This window comes from Juglans regia, chromosome 8 (genome assembly GCF_001411555.2).
Source record: "Juglans regia cultivar Chandler chromosome 8, Walnut 2.0, whole genome shotgun sequence".
NCBI classification, from domain to species: domain Eukaryota; kingdom Viridiplantae; phylum Streptophyta; class Magnoliopsida; order Fagales; family Juglandaceae; genus Juglans; species Juglans regia.
Genome location: NC_049908.1, coordinates 4,939,807 through 4,963,669, shown reverse-complemented (window position 1 = coordinate 4,963,669; position 23,863 = coordinate 4,939,807). Strand labels below are relative to the sequence as shown.

The 23,863-nt window shown below is 34.8% G+C and overlaps 2 protein-coding genes across 5 annotated transcripts; one reads left to right on the top strand and one right to left on the bottom strand.

Annotated features, from left to right (window-relative positions):
• The first annotated feature begins 1,526 nt into the window (after positions 1–1,526).
• On the top strand, positions 1,527–4,257 carry LOC108981797 (40S ribosomal protein S6). Its single transcript, XM_018953047.2, has 6 exons — positions 1,527–1,644; positions 1,738–1,802; positions 3,019–3,076; positions 3,157–3,265; positions 3,373–3,645; positions 3,815–4,257. The coding sequence occupies exons 1-6, from the start codon at positions 1,639–1,641 to the stop codon at positions 4,051–4,053; spliced, it is 750 nt and encodes a 249-aa protein (XP_018808592.1). The 5' UTR covers positions 1,527–1,638; the 3' UTR covers positions 4,054–4,257.
• A 3,022-nt stretch (positions 4,258–7,279) lies between these two features.
• Positions 7,280–11,692, bottom strand: LOC108981798 (serine/threonine-protein phosphatase 2A activator-like). 4 transcript variants are annotated; one of them, XR_004802263.1, is made up of 3 exons: positions 10,408–11,692; positions 8,255–8,327; positions 7,280–7,599 (listed from the first exon to the last, which is right to left on the bottom strand). XR_004802263.1 is itself a non-coding variant. In XM_018953048.2 (2 exons), the coding sequence occupies exons 1-2, from the start codon at positions 11,571–11,573 to the stop codon at positions 7,593–7,595; spliced, it is 1,173 nt and encodes a 390-aa protein (XP_018808593.1). In that variant the 5' UTR covers positions 11,574–11,692; the 3' UTR covers positions 7,280–7,592. The 4 variants fall into 4 exon arrangements, 1 of the variants encoding a protein (XP_018808593.1); XR_001994617.2 differs by lacking the exon at positions 7,280–7,599 and adding an exon at positions 7,673–8,141; XR_001994618.2 differs by lacking the exon at positions 7,280–7,599 and adding an exon at positions 7,673–8,129.
• Between the last annotated feature and the right edge of the window lie 12,171 nt (positions 11,693–23,863).

Genomic DNA, 23,863 nt, shown 5'->3' with positions numbered 1-23,863 from the left:
TTTTAATTAGGATAATTCCTTGGTTGCGATTATGACTATAGCTGCTAAAACAAACAGATTATTAGGTAATAACAAGAGTACAAAAATGTTGAAAGAACCAACACCTGGATGTGTTGATGCTGTTTTCTTGGTACATGGTAAAGTTTGGTATAAAATTTCGGAAAATTCAATGTGATAAGTAGTCAGAGATAAGACTTTGGTAATTTCAATGAGGCTCGTTCTTTGATGCAAAGGGAATAAATGATGGGTAGTGATAGGATTATTAACATATGTTATTTAAATATATTTCAAATTTTTTTATTTTTATATCAAATTTTTAAATATTTTTTAACATCTTTAATAATTAAGAAAAAATTAAAAATATATATAATTTTATTAATACTCTTCTAAATCATTAAATAAAATAAAAAATTAAAAAAATCAAATATAAAAAAAATACTAAATGGGTAGTAATTAGATAGCTATCATTATTCATAAATGTTTGGATTGAAGAAGCAAACAACCTTTGCCGCATTTTATTATGCTGCGTGCCATATATTCTCAATTTAGTTTACAGAACACATAAGTACATCATTTAAAAATATATTTAATTTATAATAATTATTCTTTAAATTAAATTATATAATATAAACACTTTATTCAATATACTTTATACACCGACTCGATAATATAATTATTCTATACTATTTGAATTGAGTAATGCTCTGTCATGTTATGCACTCTATACAATGATGGTAGAGTATATTTGTCTTATTTTAGTAAGCATATTATAATATTTTGTATTTATGTATTTTATCATTTTATATTGCATTTCCTTAATTCATATCACCTTATTTGTCTATAAATAAGCTTTTCTAATAGACGTTATTTTAAATGGACGATGCTAGGATGACTCTCATATGTGCACCACAAATATGCCCCTAGTGCAATTACATTTTTTTTTTCTTTCGAACATTTTTTTAAACATATTTAATCATTAAGAAATAAAATAAAAAATTCAAATTCACTAATAATCACTTTCTTAATCATTAAAAAAAAAAAATACATGAAGGGGCATATTTGGTATGCACATTTGGGAGTCACCTAATCAATTTTCAAATACCCTTTTTGATTGTTTTCATCGGTTAACAATGGTAGTCATTGGGTAAAGCAAGATTCGTATTAGTGTATGAATAAAATGAAATTCTATTCATTGTATCTTTGAGAAAAAAAGAAAAGAAAGAAATATAAAAATTAAGAAAAGAGAATATGTTTAAAAATTGAGTTCTTCTACTTAGAGTAATCTAATGCCACACACCTATTGATGTAGATTTTTTTTTTTTTTTTTTAATTTTTCCTCCTAGCAGGTGTTTGGTGTATAAATGTTAAATAGAATTTGTCTTAAAAATTATAAAAAGAAAATATGAAAAAGAGGATGCAACGATCTGATGCTGAAATCCAAGTAATTTCACTGGGCTTCTGGGCCTTGGCCCAATAAATAACCAGTCAATAAAATAAAAATAAATAAATAAAAGATAAATAAATAGCTGCTCCGAGCGCGTTGTACAAAACCCTAAAAATAGAGGTCTCTCTTTTTCATCTTTCATTCGCAGCCGCCTCTGCTCGACTCTGCTCCAGCGACTCGAGATCTCATCCAAGATGAAGGTTTCCTATCTGATACTCTAAATCTCCCTGTCTCCCTACCTATCTCTCTTTTTCATAGAAATTTTTAACAGTGGCGTTGTTTGCGTTTTGCAGTTCAACATTGCAAACCCAACTACGGGATGCCAAAAGAAACTTGAAATCGACGATGACCAGAAACTGTTAGTTCCTCTCCCATTTAGGAAATTAAACGTTTTTATTTACATTTTACTTCAGTTGCTATTTCTTTTTTAATTTTTCACTCTAAACAGGACTCGTTTTAGTTTCATTTGTTGAATCGGTTTAGTCAAAGAACCTTAGCTCAGCTTAATATAACTTTCTCTTCTCCTGGGATTTTTTCTTTGATGTAAACTCCGCAAATAGAACCATATGGATATGTAGAGTTGTGTGAGCCTTATAGTTCATTATTACAAGCTCTATTTCTTAAGGGAAAAAGGATAAATAAATTAGAAAATTGAAGTAGGGGCTGTAAATATAACGTAAATTAAAAAAGATTTTGAGAAGTGGATTTACTAGATGACAGTTAATGATTTTTAAGGGAGAATGCCAGGAATTGTCCAATCAAAGATAACCCACCATCATTCTGAGTTTCCAATTGCAGATCTTATATTCTGTTGAACTTCGTGAATGCAGAGCCATTATCTGTTTCCCCTGAAACTCATAGGCATTGAGTACGTTTTATTGTTGTTTTCATTTGACAGCAATCATTCCTATAATTTGGACTCTTGTGTATATAATTGCATACCATAATTAATTAATGATATATGTACTAGCTCCATGAATGTTAATGGGAGGCATCATCTTTAAGGATTCCACAAAATATACTGTGTTCTTGTGCAATGATTTCGACTAAAAGTTTTTTAAATTGCTTTACTACATATATTGCTTTGAAAAGAAAAGGTACTGATAGCATATGATCAGTTACATATTTCTTTTTGGCTTCTTAATGGTGAGCATTTCTACCCTTCCGATGGTTGGTTGTTTTCTTTTAAAAAAACTGTAGGTTTTGATGAGAACAAAAGATGGCTATTAAGTTTCAACTTTCTTCAGTGAGAGTTGCTCATACTTATAAAAAATAATTCTCACAGATGTTACTAGCTAGGAAGACCTTGATTTCTCAAAGATGGCTTCTGTTGTAATCAGTTGAATGATTACTTATCATTTCTATGTTTGATTGATATATGTTTTTTTTTTTTAGCATTTTTAACCTTTTAGAAATGATTTACCTGGATTTGTAACTTCTTAAGATTAACCTCGAGGCCAAATGTCAGAATTGTAACTGATGTGGTGTAGCACTTGCTTATGCGAGTCTTTGAAATTACAAATTTATTTTAATTAAAGTTTTGCCTATTCCCTTATGTTTCTTTGACCTTGCAGCCGAGCATTTTTTGACAAGAGGATTTCGCAGGAAGTCAGTGGAGATTCTCTTGGAGAGGTATGCACCCATTATGTTTGCATTTCCCAAATCCTGCTACTGGTTCCAAATATCTAAAAAAAAAAAAGGGTGTTTGACAGGAATTTAAGGGCTATGTTTTCAAAATCATGGGAGGCTGTGATAAGCAAGGATTCCCAATGAAGCAGGGAGTGTTAACCCCGGGTCGCGTTCGTCTCTTGCTTCGGAGAGGTTGGCCAAACTTCTGTTCTTAGTGCATGCTATTGCTTTCAAGTTGGAGATTTGCTAGATTGTCTCTGAAGTAAGATTATAAGGAATACTTAAATTTGTATTTCCAGGCACCCCTTGCTTCCGTGGGTACGGTAGGCGCAATGGAGAGCGAAGGAGGAAGTCTGTACGTGGATGCATTGTCAGCCAAGACCTTTCTGTTCTGAACTTGGTTATTGTGAAGAAGGGTGAGAATGACCTTCCTGGTCTGACTGACACTGAGAAACCAAGAATGCGAGGTCCAAAGAGGGCATCAAAGATCCGTAAACTTTTCAATCTCTCAAAGGAGGATGATGTTCGAAAGTATGTCAACACCTATCGCAGATCATTTACCACAAAAGCTGGTAAGTTTTCCGCAATCATTATTGAATTCTTGGGCCAGAAGAGCCTGTGAATGTTTTTATTTGCTTGTTTAAAAGCGTTTAGAAAGTTAAATATCTAATTTGGTCACTATCGAGGTTAGCTGCAAGTTTTTGTTAGTTGTTAACATAATGCTCCATGTACAATTGGCAGGGAAGAAAGTGAGTAAAGCTCCGAAAATTCAGAGGTTGGTCACCCCATTGACTTTGCAGAGGAAGCGAGCAAGGATTGCAGAGAAGAAGAAGAGAATTTCCAAGGCCAAGTCGGAGGCTGCCGAGTACCAGAAGCTCCTTGCCACTAGATTGAAGGAGCAAAGAGATCGTCGCAGTGAAAGCTTAGCCAAGAAACGATCCAGGCTCTCTGCCGCATCTAAGCCATCTATTGTGGCATAGGTTCGTGCATCTCTTTGGGAAAGTGATTAAATTTTGATAAGAAGATGAACATTGGATATCGATGAGATTTTCTAGTATTGAATCTGGTAAACATATTTTTTAAGATTGCAATGAGGACATGTTGATGGTTTCTTATAATGGAGCTTCTCCAAATGCTCTGCTTAGTAATGATTATAACCATTATATTATAGATACTTTTTTAAGTCTTTCAACGTTATTTTACCGAATAGCGATGAGATGCTCTATCAAAAAAGAGATCCTAGTTGAGTTCATAAAATGTATCCAAACTCCAAAGACCTTGTCTAGGGCATCTGCACCGTCTCTCTGTGGCAGTGCCAATTTAAGGTGTTAATGTCTTGTAACAGATTTAAAATTAAATTATTTTTTAAATCAACTCATACTCGGCCAACAGTTTAAGGATACATCCTGTAAATATAATTTTCTAAATGTCACAATCACATCCCATTGCCATTTTCTCGTAACAAAGCTTGCATAATTGGCGTCGTAATCATTCATTTAGTTTAGTTCTAAACTAGAGCCTAAGTTCAACATTTTTGGATCTCCATTATGCTCTAGAGGAGGAATGGTATGCCAACCATCGCGATGCAACGAACATGCTTCATTCTTACAAAAACATGACATTTCAGTTCACAGCATAACATGGACGAAATACAAAAGTGATATTGGGAATACCAATGACTTAAAGAACAAGCAACATGTCGGTGGGCCGCTTAAAGCCGTCTAGATCCCTAAGGAGGCAAGAGATTTTGCTGAGATGCGATCCTCTTTCGTAGGCGCTCGGCGATAATGAAAGCCAGCTCAAGAGATTGTGGAGCATTGAGCCTGGGATCACAGTGGTGTGGTAACACGAACCCAAGTCTTCGAAGGTCACAGTTTGTGACTCACCAATGCACTCTGTCACGTTCTCTACTCTCTAGATGAACTCCTCCCGGGTGGCTTCCTTCTGGCTCATGCACGTCAAAGAACGCTCTCACCTCAGCCTGTTCAAATAAAATGCAGGATGAGTATTCTACTTGACCAAGAGAGTCAGCTGTAGAAATGTATAACAAATAATTATCTTCTACCAGCAAAAAAACCATGTACAGGAGGTTGAGAATAATTTTGAAGTGTTGAACAATGAACCACTCAGGTAAAAAAATGTCCAAAAGATTAAGGAAAAAAAATGGTTTTACAATTATTGCAGTAACCCAACTTATATTGGTCAGTTGAGTCCAATAATAATTGGATTGAATATCATACAGACTAATCTAATAATAATGAAACTTGATTTGACCGTTTCAGGTGAAATGAGTTCTTATACTGCAAAATCGAGGATTTTATGTCCTGCAAAATGAGTTCACGAAACGTTTAGTTAAACTTTTTTGATCAAAAAGTCTTCAGTTGAGCGGAACGGTATCGTTTTGATCATGTGATCCTTTTTTTTTTTTTTTTTAAATCCGAGTCGGAGTCGCTCCTACTCCAATTTTGCCAACTCCAACTCCATCAAAATCGGAGCCTCGTCGATATTCGACCAAAGTTGGAATCTCAAAAATCTTACCCGCCCCTAATTAGATGGGCCGCAACTGATGACAGATTTGTTGATCTTAGATGGGCTCGCATGGTAAAATCTTGATATAAGTAGCGAGTCTATTGACACTAGTGATTTTGATTCTGTAATTTTTGAATAAGAGAAATATTATAGTTAAAAGAGATCTAAAAAAATAAACTTATAAATTGATATTATTTTTTTATGATACGTTATATCTATTTTATAAAAATAATTTTATAATTTGACATACCATATCAAATCATGTCAATTTGTAAATTTAATTTTATAAAATTTCTTTGTGGCTACATTTCTCTTTGAATAAAGTTAAACTATTGTTTGAATTTTGCAATTGTAAACATTAGCATTGGATTCATCATTTTCATTTTCAAAATTTGATAAAAAGTACATATTTTTCATAAATCCAAAACCTCTCTGTCCATAACCCCACATTGGATTAACTATTGGATTCATCAAAATAATAATATAATACTATTTTGTTAATAATAATTTTTTTAATTTTTTTTTATATTTTACAATTACACTAACTATATGTTAATTAATAATTTAATTTGATACTTAAATTATTATTTTCCAATTTGAATATATTGTGGCTCAAAATTGGAAAATAATAATTTAAATAAATAAAATAATGGTTATAGAGTGTGAATAGTGAGTCTTCAAATTTGAAGATGAAGGAAAATGTACTGTAGCTAAAAACTTGACATTTGAGCATATGATGAATCCAATGCTAGGATTTTAAAGCTAAAATCACCAAATCTTGAAGATTGGACTCATTTGAAGAGTCTAATGCTAGTGCTCAACACCAAATTAGAACCCATGAGGTTCACTCAATATGCATGCCAGCCTAGATCTTGTTTGGATGTTGAGATGAAATGAGATGAAAAATCTATGAATAGTATCGAAATTGTTTGAATTAAGATATTTTATAAAATTTAGAAAAATTTTGAGAAAGAATTGAATAAAAATATTATAAAATTAAAATATTATTAAAATCTAATTTTTAATATAATTTTTATTTTAAAATTTGAAAAAGTTAATTGTTTTTTGTATGTTTTTTAAATTTGAAAAAATTATAAAGATTAGATAAAAAAATTGAAGATTTAAAATTGATAAGTGAATGTATTTGTGTGATGTTTGGATAATTGGAGGAGATGAGACTTCTTCATCTCAACATCAAAACGGGCCTAAGTTGCTCGACGAAGCTAGCTCCGTTAAGATTGAAAAACGAGCCCTCTTCATGTGTAATTCAATCCAATTCAAACGTTATTAATCTGCTTCAGTTTTATCTGAAAGTAAAAGAACAAAAAAGAATAAAAAATACTTAATATAATTGAAAAAAACTTACTTCTCCACGTCAATTATTGATACGTTAAAAATTATAAAATTAGAAATTTCAAATTTGAATTTCAAATAAAAACTAACAAAATGAGTCTTAGTAAAACTATAAATATATATAGCACTACTAAAAAATTAATAGCCTTAGAGCAGGTTTTAGGAGCCATTGGTAAGAAGTAGGAACATTGCTTTTAACTTTCACAAACCTTTCCTACAAAAAGAAGGAATAGGATGTCATATTTCGTAAAAAGTAATGCTAGAGATATAGCTCTTTTTACGATTATCTTACAGCACAGATTTAACTTGAGGAAGTCTTCGTAACATAATGATACTCTTCCAACTCATTTTTACAAAAATGTTGTCCATTTAAAACACAGTTTGTAAATAAATTATTACAAAAATTTCTATCATTTTCCTTCACTAAAATGCCGATAAACTTTCATAACTGTGCTATATATATATACACAAACACGTATAAGAACCAAAAATAAAAAAATAAAAATCCTCCACGGGTACATGCTACCAAAATTATGTTTCCAATTTAATAAGTTTCCATACTTGTAATAGCAAGGGCCGTCGTAAGAAACAACTTTCTAGGTTCCACGGCTAATTGCAAATAAGGTGATCCAACACCCTACTCCCTGACGGTAGATGAAAAAGAAAAGAAGGAATCAGTTTAATATTAATCATTTCCCTTAATCATAAGCATGTATATATATAACAACTATCACATTAGCCTTGCTAGGAAAAAAACAAAAAAGAGGTTTAATTATCAATCAGAAACCAACTCTTGAGTAGAAAGGAATCCAAAGTTGAAAATTGCTCCGAATAACACCACCCACGAATATGCACAAAGAGAAGAAGGCTCAAAGTAATAGTTTAACAGGTGGACCATCAAATTTACTCTTACAGTGGCCCTATGGCTAATGGTAAATTAATCCCAGAGAATTCATCCATATGCTGTTCAATGTAACTTAGCAAAATCATCCAATGGGCGTCCAACGGTGAGGTGATTCCATATAGCTTAAAGAACTTAATTAGTACCATGCCTAATAATAGAAACTTCTCAAACTGTCACAAACTTATCTCACATTGCAAGACGGTCTTTAGCATTTTTTTTTTTCTGATTGGTACTAATCCTGGGGGTGCACGGCACTCGGCAAGGAGTTTCCTGCAAGACAGTCTTTAGCATTATCTTGAGTGGTTTTGTCAGCTAAATTATCATAAAGCTACTGATGGCAATAATATGATCCGCATGGAAGAATGAGCTTCATAGTGTCTCTTTTTCAATCTTACCACACAATTCTTAACCACCGAGGACGGACAGTCAAGACCCCTCCACTATGAAGACCCTTCTCAGTCAATTGATCTAGAAGTGTTAACAGCAACAAAATCAAGACGAATGGATTGCAATGAAGTCATTGCAGAATGTCACTAAAGTAAACAGGCTTTCCAAACATTAACATGAATATACACATGTTCTAGAATCGGAACCTAGCACAATGACCATAATATATCAACATGCATAATGAACACTGAAAAAACTTTATATGGGAGCAAATCCATACAATGAAACCAAGAAAAGGTTGCCATGCATCTGACAAGAATGGTTTAGGCCTAAGGTGAAGGTTTAGGCCTAAGATGAAGGTTTAGGCCTTGTTTGAGATAAGATGAAAGTTGAAAGTTAAATAAAATATTGTTAGAAAAAGAGATTTGGAAGATGATTCCTATTTGTATTGTGTGGTGCCTGTGGCAAGAGCGAAATGAAAGGACGTTTGAAGACAAGGAGAGATCGATGGAAGAACTAAAAATTTTCTTTTTTAGGACTCTTTGTACTTGGGCCATTGCTGTGGACTTTAATGGCATGGAACTTCATGATTTCCTAGTTTCTAACGTGCCTTTGTAAATAGGGCATACTTTTTTGTAACTGGCAGTTGTTGCCTTTTTGTTAATAATACTTATCTTACTTATCAAAAAAAAAAAAGTATTGTTAGAATATATTTTTTTTAATATTATTTTTGTTTTTGGATTTGAAAAAGTCAAATTGTTTATTTTATATGAAAATTTGAAAAAGTTATAATTATTAGATGAGATGATATGAGATGAGTTGAGTTGAGAAGTGTTGTGAAAACAAACGATGCCTTAACCTTCACCTTAGGCTGACATCCACTCATGTGAAGGAGATGGACATAAAGCTTTATGTTTCCCAGGTGCTCACAAAGAGCCTTCCATGAACTACTTCTAAAGTGCATTGGATTTCAAATTTGGGTGACATACTTTATACAGTGGTCATCACGGTGGTATTAACCAACAAAATCTTAAAAGAGCTATGAAATGGTCTGAAATTCTGGGCAAAAAACATTAAAACCAGATGCTTCTCTAAATGGTATATAGTTCAAAGGATGAAAGCTTTCCTTTTTATCAACAAAATTTCAGAGAGAAAAGCAAACACACCATTGACAGCCTTAAACAAGAGAAGAAAAATGATTATACTATGTTCTTTCAATTCTGTCAAGGTACTTTCTGCAGTACTCCGAATTGTGTACTATGAGAGCATCATGTATGTGTGTGCTGAGTCTCACGTGTACCAGGTTGAGTTGATCTACAAAACAATTACAGGGAACCTGATTGCGATTACCCTTTATAGGTTGTGCAAATATGGTTAGCGCACTCCGATCAAAAGAAAAAGCATTAGAGCCAACTGATAAACACAACACAGCTTGAGGACACTGTAACATAAGACAGGTTTTCCATGATGAGGATGTTAGAATTTGAGTAAGGAAATTTCTAGTACCCCAGTTTCTGTAGTGTGAGGGCATTGCAAAAAATATATCCTGAAAAAGGGTAACCTGAATTGTGACTGGTCCTTTTAGGCTAGAGTCATAGACTGAGCGATGCATGCAGTCCTACATAGGGAGTATTTTCTCAATCTGGGTTATATAAGCGATTACAGGCAATCCTAACTATGACTCATCATTTATTGCTACCACGTTCCTAGGTCATGGAAATTGAGATCAGACCTGACTAGATAACCCATGTTCCTCTAGGGCATACTGCAAAACTCATGCTCTAGAGAAAATTAAATGATCTAATCACAACATCAAACAGCTCATGAAAAGACCAATTCCCTGAGCATAAGAACCATCTTCAAGCTGGAAAAGGGTCACAACCATCTAAAGGACTCACACACAGACGCTCATATATATATATATATATTGGGATTCACATGCCTATCAATTTATGCCTACAAAGCAATGAAAAATCCGAAAACAAAATAAGTCTAGCACAAGACGCCGCAAACAGGACAGCATATGTATCCTAATAACTGACCTCAACTTTTATCAATATCCCAATGTTTTAACCAAGGAAAAAAAGTGACTAAAGTGGACAATTCCTTAGGCACATAATACTATCCTGATTGTTCATAGAAAGGGGGAAAGGCTACATACCATTTGATAAGCGACCCAAACAGAAAATGCTGCATGATAGGGACCTTCTCCAAGACCTCCACCTTGTACATCTTCAGCAGCCCGCTATTGACTTTGTTCCAAGTATGCACTACGGTTATATCATCCAATAAGGGCGAGTGCTCCGCGAACAAACCCTTCTTCACCTTCTTAACAAACGCAATGCACTCAAGGTACAAATACTCATTCGAAAAATTATCCAGTATATCCTGATTATGAATTGATTTGGGCTTTATATACTTGTGATCGATCAGCTGCGACGATCCGAAGATAAACGGCAGAAAATGATAGTCGTCGAGGCCCCAAACCCCGTGCGAACCCGCAGGCTCCAAGCAATAAACCAATTGCAACTTTCTCATTAATTCGAGATACTTCACAAAAACCCTAGCCACAACAGCTTGGTAATCCTCCTCTTTGATGAGCCCCAACCGAGCTAAGCAGTACAACCAAGCGGCGAAGTTGGTTTCGTGGCCGGTACCGTAGTCAATGCGACTCGAGTTCCCGAAACTATCGGCGAAGTATGGAACGATCTCGACCGTGGCGGATTGGAGATCGTCGGGAAGAAAACTGAGCATCAAGGACTCGCTGGTTTCGGCCAGACGGTCATGCCACGTACGGTAAGAGAGGTTGCCATAGCGAGAGGCTTGCTGAAGCGGAGGGATTTCGTCGATCCAGCGAATTAGTGTCTCGGTGATAGAGACGATGGAGTCGATTGTCGGGGACAAGTGGCATGGGTCAGAGATTTTGTGGGAGCGGATGGACTCGGAGAGAGCAACGATGAAGCCGAGAAAGTTCTTGGCGGCGTCTGAGTCTAGGAAGCGGCGGATGTCATCGGGGGATAGGATTCTTTTGGTGGGGAGTAGGAAGTGGTAGGGAGGGGAGACGAGAGGGACCTTTTGGGACTTTGGGACAGGGGCGAGGATTATGGCCTGTTGGGAGTGGTTGTTTGGGGGAAGATTAATGGCCGGAGAGCGGATGGGGCGGTATGTCGGAGGCGGGCTGACTTCGGACCATGGCTGCGGTGGTGTGAAGGTGGTGGGACTACCGCATTTGCGGCAGGTAGCATCGGTGGTGGTGGCTGCGGTAGCCGTCGGTGGGGATGGGGTTTGGGGCGATTTGGGGGAGTGCTGGTGGTCGTGGGACTCCATGGGTTGTCGGTAGCTGTAACACTCCTCTCGGGATTCACACAGAAAAATAGCTCACTGCACCTCCAGGTATAGAGATTAGAGAAGAAAGAAGAGAATAGAGAATAGAGAGAAAAAATAAAGAAAAATTAGGATTTTGATTACCTTTTAAATGCTTATAATATTTTTCATTTCGTACATAGATTCAGAAATTGAAAAAAAGCCATCGGCTTACTGCTGGACTCAAATAAAAATTTGACTAATGGCCGAACGACAGGAATCAAATAAAACTGATAATGGCCCAAACGGCCAAGACTCTACTAATCAACATTTAACACTTGACTTTGGGCACAGCCCTTACAAAGTAACCCAACGAGACTCAATAACCCAGCCCACTGAGTTAACTCCTCTCCAGTCTAACACTTCGCTTCCGTTCACCCCGGTCCCCATTTACACTTCACTTCAAACACTTACTTCACAGACGTGCACTTGATTTCTTCATCATCCTTCCAGCCCCTTCCTTCGACAAAGCTTTCCCCTCGGGGTTCCGCCGCTCCAGTTACATACCATTCATCTTTAAAAAGAAAAAAATTATTTATCATCTTTTTTCCTGTCATCCTCTCGTTATCCCATGATATAACATTAAATGATAGATTCACAAATGAAACATAATAAATAAACTCCAATTACCTAATGTCACATCGTTGGATGATGAAAAAAATGATGATTAGTATCATTACTCCTTTAAAAAACCTTGCCCTCAAGGTAGGGAAAAGTCTCCTTTTAACTTCGAGTATCCCTCCCATGTAGCGTTGGTGGTGTCTTGGCCATGCCACTTCACCAATAATTCCACCCGTACCTTGTTTCCCATCTTCACCATCCTTTTACGGAACACTTCTTCTGGTTTAGGGTAGAGGATTCTATTGTCATCAACAGGAGGTGGCGACGGTATGGCTATTGCCCTTGACCCTATTTTCTTCTTTAATTGGGACACATGAAATTTGGGATGAATTCTTGATGTTGTTGGCATAGCCAAGGTATAGGCCATGTCTTTTACCTTCTTCAATACCTTATATGGCCCGAAATACCTAGGAGCCAATTTGAGGTTCCGTCGATGGGCCACTGAGGATTGACGGTACGACTGCAACCTAAGGTATAACCCAATCACCTTCCTCAAATTGTTATTCTCTTCTTTTGAGATATACATACTTATTCATCATGTTTTAGGCATGTTGCAAGTTCTGTTTGAGAATATTGAGTATCTGATCTTTGTTGCGTAGTGTGTGATCCACTGTTTCCATGTTTGAGGTGTCTGGGATGTAGTCTAGTACACGGGGTGGGGGGTACCCATAGAGGGCTTCATAGGGTGTGACTGGTAGACAAATGCTAAGTGGAATTGTACCACCACTCAGCCACTGGGATCCACACTGACCAATCCTTCGGTTAATCTCCTGTAATACACAGCAAGTAATTTTTCACTGTCTTGTTCACGGCCTCAGATTGTCCATCAGTTTGAGGATGGTATGAGGTACTCATGTTCATCTGGACTCCTTGCAACTTTAAAAATTCTTGCCACAATTGATTAGTAAAAGTAGTATCCCTGTCGAACACAATCGATTGTGGCAATCTTTTTATATTTGATTTCATGTTGTAGGAAATTCAAATGTTTTGTTTTAGCAGAGATTAAAGATTTCAAATTTTTATCAATATCAATATCAAGTTTTGAAGCAAATTTAACCTTTACTTTCTGATTAAAATGGTCAGTAGTAAGGAAAATGATAACCTTACATCTATTTTACAAGTAGTTTACAACTCTATATGAAATGAAGGGTAGTTTTGTAATATTAAATTTATTTTCAGTGAAGTTGCAAGATTTCATTGGTTGTTTGAATATTAGTTGTAAAAGAGTTGTAAGTGTATCATTACTCCAGTAGTAATACCCAAAAGGCATTATATTCCACTCATAATGTCCAAATGAGATTGTAAATGAAGTCTTATATCTATCTGACTCACTAATTTGGATTTGTCAAATCCTAATTTCAGGTCAAACTTGGAGAATACTACTCGTTACTAAACCTATGAATCAAATATTTCTTATTGGGATATGATACCTAATCCACTCTAAGATTTTGTTCAAAATTTTGTAATTAATAACTAGGCGATGTGTCCCTCTCCCAAATTTTGCATTTTTCTGAACTTAAAATGCAGCACAAGATTAAGGAGACTAACTATGCCTAATAATATTATTGGCAAGCAAATCCTGTATTTCGATTTTGCAAAATTCTAAGGTATCACTATTCATTTGAATATGTCGAGTTTTGGTAGAAATATTTTTCTCAGAAAAGTCTTTAACATCATCCTTGAGATCTGAAAGAGCATAAATTTGAACTAGACATCGATATAGTCAAAGTAACAGTAAACAATATTAGAATGGAGGAGTTTTTTTGAAGTATAGGGATGGGTTCCCCATTTTCTTTTTCAGTAACAATATTCAAGATGTAGACATTGTGAGAGATTAATTTGGTTTTATCAATCTTATCATAAATGAGTTTAATAATAAAGGATCTGTTTGGAATAGGATATCAGAATAATATTGCAGGTTTTTTTACAGGATTCTTGAGAATCCAGTAAAAACCAGTAGGGAAATAACTAGAAGTAGTGTTAAAAGGATCTGTATAGACATTTTGCTTAATCATCTGATAATGATAATGATAATGATAATGACTAAGATGATCTGTTTCGACTCTTAGAAATAAAATCTTCTGCATCATTTGACATTAACGAATTCAGTTCAAGTGATTTTGAGTATCGCTAAAAAAATGAATCATCTGATTCTCCCCATATTAAACTTGGTTATAATGATTATTGTTGTAAATTTTTGGGTAAAACAATCAATGTCTTAACCAAAACTGAAGAACAAGAAAATATTTTATTAACTTTGATTAGTCAGATAACATATATATATATATATATATATATATATATATATGACCATGAACTTGGAAACAAAACTATGAAATTAGGTAAATGATTGATAGTTTTTTGTACTTTCAAGCTTTCTATGTTTCTAGGGGATAAAACCAAGCTTATATGTTCATCACACACACACATATTGTAACACTCAGGCCCCAACACCAAGCCGGTTTTATCAATCTTATCATAAATGGATTTAATAATATAAGATTCTTTTTGGAATAGGATAACAAATTAATATTGCAGGTCTTTTACAAGATTCTCGAGAATCTAGTGAAAACTAATGGGAAAATAACTAGAAGCAATGTTAAAAGGATCTGTATGGACATTTTGCTGAATCATCTGATAATGATAATGATTAAGAGGATATGCTTCGACTCTTAGAAATAAAATCTTCTGCATCATCCGACATTAATGAATTCAGTCCAAGTGGTTTGAGTATCGCTAAAAAACTGAATCATCTGATTCTCTCAATATTAAACTTGGTTGTAATGATTCTTGTTACAAAATTTTTTAGTAAAACAATCAATGTCTTAACCAAAAATGAAGAACAAGAAAATATTTTATTAACTTTGATTAGTCAGATTACATATATATATATATATATATATATTTATATATATCACCATGAACTTGGAAACAAAACTGTGAACTTAGATAAATGATTGATCGTTTTTTGTACTTTCAAGCTTATTTGTTTTCTATGTTTCTTGGGGATAAAACCAAGCTTATATGTTCATCTCACATATACATATATATATATATATATATATTTACTATTATATAAGTGGCTATGTAACGATCAGTAAACGAAAATTCTTGTTTTCCGTTAGATTTCCGTTAAATCAACGTTAAGTCATTGCAGCTTTCAAAACAGTGGGTAAATTCATGTTTTACATCTTTATCCGTTGGGTATTAGAACGTTTTGGGTTTATTATTTTTTTCCTTTATGTTTTGCCGGTCGTCAGTCCACCACTTTTATGCTTTTTCACTGTCTACTTTTTCTCTTCTGCAGCTTTATATTTTACAGTTGTGTCAGTATACCATTTTAGTGCTTCTTATCTATTTGCTGTTAGTGCTTTTTATCTCTTCTGCAGCCTTTATATTTTACGGTTGTCAGTATACCATTTTAGTGCTTTTTCTCTTATGCATCTTTTTATCTCTTCTACAGATGATGCTTTCGTGTCATGTTTTTTCTCTTTTCGCTGGTCGCTTTTTGTCTTATATGCTGGTTGAATCAGTGCATGCTTTTGTGTGTTATATTGTGTATTTTTTTGTCCTTCTTCTTTATTCATTTGTGTCCATTTTTGTGAGGATGTAAATGTCTTTTGCGTGTCGGCAGCTCTACCTTCTTTTCTCTCTGTCTTCCTACTTTCCTGTTTCTCTTCCCTCTTCATTTTCTGTTTCTTCTTCTTATCGAAAGTAAGCTTTTTCTCTCTTCTTCTTCTTCTTCTTCTTCTTCTTCTTCTCTCTCTCTCTCCCTCTCGAGTTCTCTCTCAACTAAGATCCTCTCTTTTCTGTCTCTTCGTCTTCTCTCTTCTTTTGGCTCTTCCAGTTTGTTTTTTAGTGTTGGGTTTTTTTTTTCCTTTCATTTGGTTGAAGCTGATTTTTTTTTTGCTTGTCTGATGTGCATGTTTTCATATTCAGGTTTGTGGTGTTTGATTTGTGTTGATCAACTGCATCTTTAGTTTCGTTGGCGTCCAGATCTGACTGGTTTTGACAACCTAGATTTGTTTTTCCTTTCATTTCACTGAAGTTGATTTTTTTTGCTTGTCTGATGCGCATGTTTTCATCTTCCGGTTTGTGGTGTTTGATTTGTGTTGATCGACTACATCTTCAATTTCATGGGGGTCCAGATCTAACTGGTTTTGACAACCTCAGGGCCATGATTGAGACCGAGGCTCTTGAAAGGAGGAACAAGAGGAAGATAAATACAAAGAAAGTACTTGTGCGTGGATATCTCTATGTTCTCTTTTTCTTTTTTCTTTTATCCTTTCATCTTCTTTCTTTCATTTTATCGGCCGTAGCAAATGGAATATTGGAATTCATCAATTTACTTACTCGTCTGAAGCCATCATGACAATGGGGCTGCCTCAAGCCATCGTTTGACAGAAAGAAGAACAAGCAACATGCGGAACTGCAGAAGGAACGAACTAGGCAACTCATGCAGAAATAAAAATGTAAAGAACCAGCAAGAGTTTTCGTTTTGAACGCAGGACACCTTTGGAAGTTCTGTGCTATCTAATCTTTGGGCATTTTCTAGAAACTTTGGGCATTTTCCTGTTATTTTCGTGATATCTATTTTTTTTTTTTTTTGCATGTTCTTGAAGATGATCCAAGATCTGATTTTGAGTTTTTTATTTTTTATTTGCATGTTATTATAGATCAGAAAATATATATATTTTAATTTGTATTTGCATAATTCCGTGAATCATGTTAGGTAGAGAAATGGTAGTGAGTAACAGAGGGGAGAGAAAGAAACGTTTTTGAGAAATTTTTTTAATTTTTGTTGCTTCTTGATTTGAAGATCTATTTTGAAATTTTTATTCGCTTCTTCTGTTTGTTGTATTTTTTCCTTACATTCTATTGTTCTCTCTTGTCGAGACGGTGTGAATCCGAAAGCCAAGTTGGGAATTTTTTTGCTTTTTGTTCTTACGTTTGTTTTTCCTTGCAGTTTTTCTTGAAGGAGCTCTCCGTCGATTTCTGCCCAGTCCCCGTGCAGTCACTGTAAGGAAGATCCATCGAGCTAGCAACCACCATCTGCAACAGATTCAACCTCTGGTTCATTGCTTTTCCATTTGAGCTTCTTGTTGTTGTTTGGAAATCTTTTGCAATTGCCTATTGTTGGGGATCTTGTGCACATGCACTTACCACGTGTAAGTGTAGACTTGAAAAAAGAGGAAAGGAATTTTAGTCTAGTGGGATTGGGCCTCGCTTTTTTCTTCCTCTGGAAAATGAATTTTTGTTCATGGGATTGATTTATAAAATTATTGATTTTTACGACTTGCATGATTTCTTATTATTGTTATGATTATGATTTTGATTGTTCTTTGATAAGCAATATTTTTTAATTCCTATATTTTATGAATTTGACAATGATAGTAAATATTATGTTTGAAATGATTTTGTTTTCAGTAATGGGGAACCTAGTGGAAGAAAAGGTTGAGCAGACCCTTCTACAGCTAAGAAGTTTGAAGAAAACTGTAAACAATCTGTGGAGGTAGGGTCTTTGAAGCTTTGGTGTATGATCTTTTTTTTCTTTAACTCTCTTTTGTTCCAAAGAGGTAGGGTCTTTGAAGCTTGCTTTGATGTTTGGCCTTGATGGCTTTGCTTATCTTTATCTAATGTTTTTTGAAAGACAAGTTTGGGTCTGAATGGTGCTTTTGAGTGATGGTACTTTTATTTGGATGCGATACTTTACCTTTATTATTTAAGGCTGCAATTCGATTTAAGGTTGAGATTGTGTCACCTGCAAAATGGGAAAGGTCACATTCTACTCTATCTTGTCTGCATGTTTATTTGCCATCATTTTTAATATTCCAAATGCTAAAAGTTCGATGTGCAAGACTTCGTTTATGAAAAAAAAGAATGCTTCTCGGTAATTTCTATCAAACATAACAGGTTCTTTTATTGGATTGTGGAGCAGTTTAGGCAGATGCATTGACAGTGGATCGTCTTGCCTCATCGGAAAAGGTATACAAATAGCATTCCCTCCCGAGTTAATAATGACCATGTTGTCTGTAGCTTTGGCTTGAGCAGTTATTGTATCAATGTTACTGAATAAGTTACAAAAAAAAAAAAAAATGTTATTGAATAGGTTATTGCAACTTCTTGTTTAAAATTATTTTTATTGAATATTGACCTTGTCCATATGCATGATCGCCCTTTGTAAAGATAGATACTTGGATATGTGTATGCCTTCTTTGAAATCTTACAAATTCTTTCCTTTCTTTCTTGGTATTCCAGTATTCTGTCACAGTTGTTATGCCTCGGGCTTCTATTTTAGAAATGGAAGTAGCATGGCTGAATTCCATCAAAGCTGACTTAGTGGTACTTAGTTTGGGAGGTGACCGAAATTTTTTTTCTCATCTTTCTATTTATTAATGAAAGAAGTATTGTCAATTGCTAATTGCATCTTATTTAGTTTGGTTTTATTTGGCCACATTTGATTTGATTTGGTATAATTTCTTATCTCATTGTCAAGACAGAGAAACTATCTTCATCAAGAAAATAGCAAAACTACTCCAACAATGACGTGCTTTAGGTGCGTTGAGTTGCGACTGATGTTGACAAATTTCCATGAAAATGATTTGGAAAATCAGATAAAATACAAGTATGATTGTTTTGGGTCTTGCATATTCAATTCTTTTTCTATGAGCAAGAGAAATATTAAATTAGAGGGTAGTGCAAACGGTGGAGGTGGGGGACCCTAACAAATACCCCAAATAGGTTAATCGAGAATTAAAAAGAAAAAAGAAAAAAAATGGGAGATGGCTACACAAAGTTATTCCCATGTTTCTTGGCACAAAGCCATAAAAATGTCACTACTTGGGTATTTTTAGTGCAACCCCGAGTTGAATGAAGTGCGCTTTGTAAGATCCCATATGAGATGGATGTCATCGAACACTAAATCCACATTGCATACTCATAATTAAATATTCTTGTGGAGCTTCTTGCATGTTGGTGTGGCTGTGAGGTGAGGAAAGATGTTGCTGCCAGGTGAAGAATGATTCATTTGTGTTTAATGTGGTGTCTATGGCTGGAAAGAAATGTGAGATGTTTTGAAGACAATGAGCACTCTTTTGAAGATCTTTGAAACTATTTCTTTTCTAATTTGAGTTTGTAGGCTAAGATCTTTGTAAGGAATGATGAGAATGTACTGCATCTGTTTCTGTTTTAGTTTTCCTATTTCCTATAGTAGGAACTTCCTTCGTACTTTGGCTATGCCTATTCGTGATAAAAAAATTCTTGTGTATTATAAAAAATATATTCTTGTTTTCCATCCAAGTCACAAATGTAGAACGGAATGATACCCAAATAGGATCATAAACTTGATGTCTATGTTCGGTAAGTAACACTGCCATACTACCAATTTATTCTGAACTTAAGAGTTTTTTTAGTAACTGGGGAAGGGAGTCTTTGTGTACGTAAACACTTATTTTTTGTCATTTTGGGAATTTCTTAATGACCTTACCTTAGGAAGATATAAACCAAAATTCTAGACAATTACTAATTTACTAACCTCTTGGCATATATTTACCTTCTCCATTGTTGATGATGTCTACATTATACTAGTGAGGATGTCGACATTATACTGTCCTCTCAATGGTTGGGTTAGAAGATCAGGGAAAGTAAGTGCTTGTGGTGGAGTAATTTGTTACTTACTCTTGAATTGAATTGAAAATCGTTTTCAAGTAGCATGCTTAGTATTACTAACAAGGAAATTGGGAGTTAATAACATTCATTAGATTTCTTTCTTTTTAAAGAATAGTAGCCAAACTTAAATGTTTTGGTGGCTGAGTGAAGGAAAAAATTGGGATTTTGCGGTTTGTATTTAACATTGAACTGTTCCAGGGTTCCAATCCAACAATTCATTGGTTTTTTGACTAGAGTTCATTTTGATTTTTCATACACCTCTATTTGTCAGCAATTGGGCTGTGCATTCCAAATTAATGTACCTGAATCTTGATAATAGTTTAAATTGTATTTTTTAGAGAGCTCATACTTTCTTAGAAAATTTGTGGAAGAATATTATGAGATGGTATGCCTTTTTCTCAAGTCCTATGTTCACCATTCTAAACAGTCATTGTTAACTCATCTCCAACGCTCGTGGCTGAGGCCTGTGTCCTCTGCGGTACTAAACATGACCAAAAGGCCTATATTTGCTTAAATTTACTTTTTGTTTTCATTCATTAAATTATTTATTTTAAACCTATATTATTTTGTAAAAAAACTGTTTCACTCAACTAGGCAACGTGCTTTGCACGTTGCTCCTGACCTAGTATATATATATATATATGTATGTATGTATGTGTGCGCGTGTGTGTGTATTGTAACACTCAACCCCAGCACCAAGCCTAAGCTAATCACAAGTTGTATAAAATTTTTCTTCTGGGTTAATATGTATGAAAAACTCACTAGGTATTGAACGAGTAAATTTTGGAGTAGGCTACGGGCGCAAAATTTATTTTGGCAGAGTATGAATTTTATTGGACTTGATAACTGGGTTAAAATCTTTTAATGGACCAAGTGGGAATTGGTTGAAAGATTTATGGGATAAGTTGTATTATTTTTAGAAGCTATGTTGGGGCCCATAACTCACGGAAAAAGTCCAAATTTCCAAAAACACAAGCCCGTGAGAACCCAAGAATCAATTTCCACACCCACGCACGTTGCCTCACCATGCACCTCTCCATCCCACTAGGGTTCACGACTGGGCATATATATATATATATATCCACATATTCATGCAAACCTCATTTTTTCTTCCTCAATCTAGGGTTGTTGTCAACCTCCAGCATACACCAGAAAACCACCATCACCACATAGTCGTTGCATCGAAGGAGTACATGCATTGAGGGTCACATTAGAAAGTCGTGAGGCCATAGCTAGTTCCACAACCATGCAGCCTCCAACCACGATCAAAGAAGCCAACACATCTCACGATGTTGCACCCTCACGGTCTCCCCACAGACTTTTGTCACAACCTGTAGCATCGCTACACCAGTGGACCACCACTATAACACTCCTCTGCTCAGCCACCGTGAAACTTACTACACGAACAACCCTGTTTCACACCATTAACTGTGCACTAGCACCCCAAAGCCAAGCCAACCACCGTCGCACATCCTATTCCTCTACGCCAACAACCTCCACACATCCAACCCCACATGGCAAGCTTTATTTTTGCTCCTCAAAATAGAGCACTTGCTCCCCCACTGTGACACACAAAAAGTGCAAGTCTTCACATCTCAGCCGACGGCGGAAGCTACAACATTTGGTCGCTTTACACAGTGAGTCTCTATCGCCGAGCACCCCATGCATAGCCCTCAACTCTCTCGGTAATCTCTCTTTCCCTCACGCCGTGCTCTCTCTCTCTCTCTCACTCACTATTCTCGCTCTCTTAGTGTTGTGCCTCTTAAACTCAACTCTGTCTGGCCACTAGGTCTGCCGTTGCACCAGCTCCATCGCATGGTTTTTGTTCACTCGGTGAGTTATCTCACACAGTCCCTCCCTCACTAGATGTACTTCCTTTGAAGCTTGTTTTTCTTCAAGTTCTAGCCTTTGAGTTCTACCCATTTATTATATATAGTTACATAAAAGCCCTTAAGATCATGTGTATAGCTCCCAATGGAAGATTTTAAACCTTTTTAATATTAATTACATCTCTGCCCATTAGTTGCAAGTCATGGTAGATTATTTTATTCTATTTCAAGTGGGTCGTGGTCAGATGTTGAGTCCGATTATATTTGTTACAAAACATGACCTATAATATCTTGTGTGGGTTTGGGCTTCATTTACATATGCTTAGTTTAATTGAGTAAATATGTTAGACATAAACTTTATCTTACAAAAATAATTTAGAGTTCAATATATTAGTCGACAAAGTTAAGTGGATATTGATGAAATTGAGAAGTGATGATATTTTAGGGTTATGAGAATTTTAGATTTTTAGGAAAAATAAGTTATTTTAGTTTTTCAAACTTAAATATCAAAATACGTGTTTAAATAGAAGATTTAAATAAATTATGTATCTATTTTAAAGGTGATGATTGATAGATTTAGAAAAGTTAAAAAGTCCAGATAAGCAGAGTTCTTATGCTAGACTTTGCATAAAATGATGGACTAACTTTGATTTTTCTAAAAATGTGCACGATATGTTTTGAAATAAAATTTGAAAACAGCCTCAGTCATGTGTTTTACATTACTCATGAAACTTTGTAAAAGAAGAAAATATTTTTTGTCATGTCTTGTATAGACATGAGCTTGTTTTTGACATTCTGCTTCCTAACTGTGCAAAAAGAGTGAATATGAGAAATAAAAATTATTGTGTTGATTAAGTGAAGATGCTTTAATATGTTTTTGATATTGTGAAAATGATATGAATTCGTTCAGTATTCTGTTTGATATGGTGTGCCATCTGAAAACCTTTAACATTACTTTCTGATTATGTATATGATTCTGTTGTAGTTCTGGTGTTTTGTTTCTGATTTGTTTCGTTAAGGCCCCACCACGGGTAATAACATTGGTATATGACCCTACTACGGGTAATATAGTAGTATACAACCCTGCCACGGGTAATAGTAATGGTATAAAGCCTTGCCACGGGTAATTGTAGTGGTAGACGACCCTGTCACGAGTAATAATATTGTTATACGACCCTTCTACGAGTAATAGTAGTGGTATACGACTCTTCTACGGGTAATAATAATGGTATGCAACCATACCACGGATAACAATAGTGGTATACGACCCTGCCACGTGTGATAATAGTGGTCTTTGTATGAGTGCACACCATTTTGGTGATAGTGATTTATGTTTTGCTTGGCAATGCATAGATGCACAACCTTACCATGAGATTAAGCATGACCTATATTCTGATATAATGATGACGATGTTCAGTTATACTATGTCAAATGATACTTTTGAATAAGAGTATTCTTTAACTTTAGCTATGATAGTTTTTATAACATGTTATGATTTTGCATTTTGAAATTAAAAATATTTTGTCCTGCATTCTAAATTTTGTAAATGCTCATGTTTACATAGTACTATATGTTATCTGCTTACGAAGTTTTTGATAACTTACCTCTTATCTTCACAATATCTTTCTGATAATTGTGATGGTTCGGCTTGAAATCAAAAGTATGAAGTATTATCAAGATTTGATGTTCGTAGAGGATAAGTGTCAAAGGATACAAGTAATTGTTGGAGAGTCCTATTTAGTAGATTTATTATTTTATGTTATTTTGATATTTTGAGACATGGATGTTTTTTAGTCTTTGTAGAGATTTTAATTTGTTATGTTGAGGTATTTCTTTGGTGTCTTTGAGGAGGAACATATATATTTGTGTTAAACAAATAAATTTATATTTTATGGAGTCTTTGAAGTGCATATAAATGTGTTATGAGATATGATTTTAAGTAACAAGAGCTAACTCCCTAGACTTCTGGGATCGAGGTGTTACATTATATGAGGATAATCATATCATCTTTATTCCAATATAATTGGATGGTTTTTCTTGACAACAATAATTAGGTAGATTTGTTCATACGAAATAATTAGACTCAATTCCAGAACAAAATAACTTAGTTATACAAACTATGTAAAAGTGCTGTTA

Excerpts from the sequence above, each read along its gene's own strand:
- LOC108981797 (XM_018953047.2), top strand. Across the intron at positions 1,803-3,018 it reads ATCGACGATGACCAGAAACT|CCGAGCATTTTTTGACAAGA; the intron begins GTTAGTTCCTCT and ends TTGACCTTGCAG. Across the intron at positions 3,266-3,372 it reads TCGTCTCTTGCTTCGGAGAG|GCACCCCTTGCTTCCGTGGG; the intron begins GTTGGCCAAACT and ends TTGTATTTCCAG.
- LOC108981798 (XM_018953048.2), bottom strand. The coding sequence starts at position 11,573 with ATGGAGTCCCACGACCACCAGCACTCCCCCAAATCGCCCCAAACCCCA.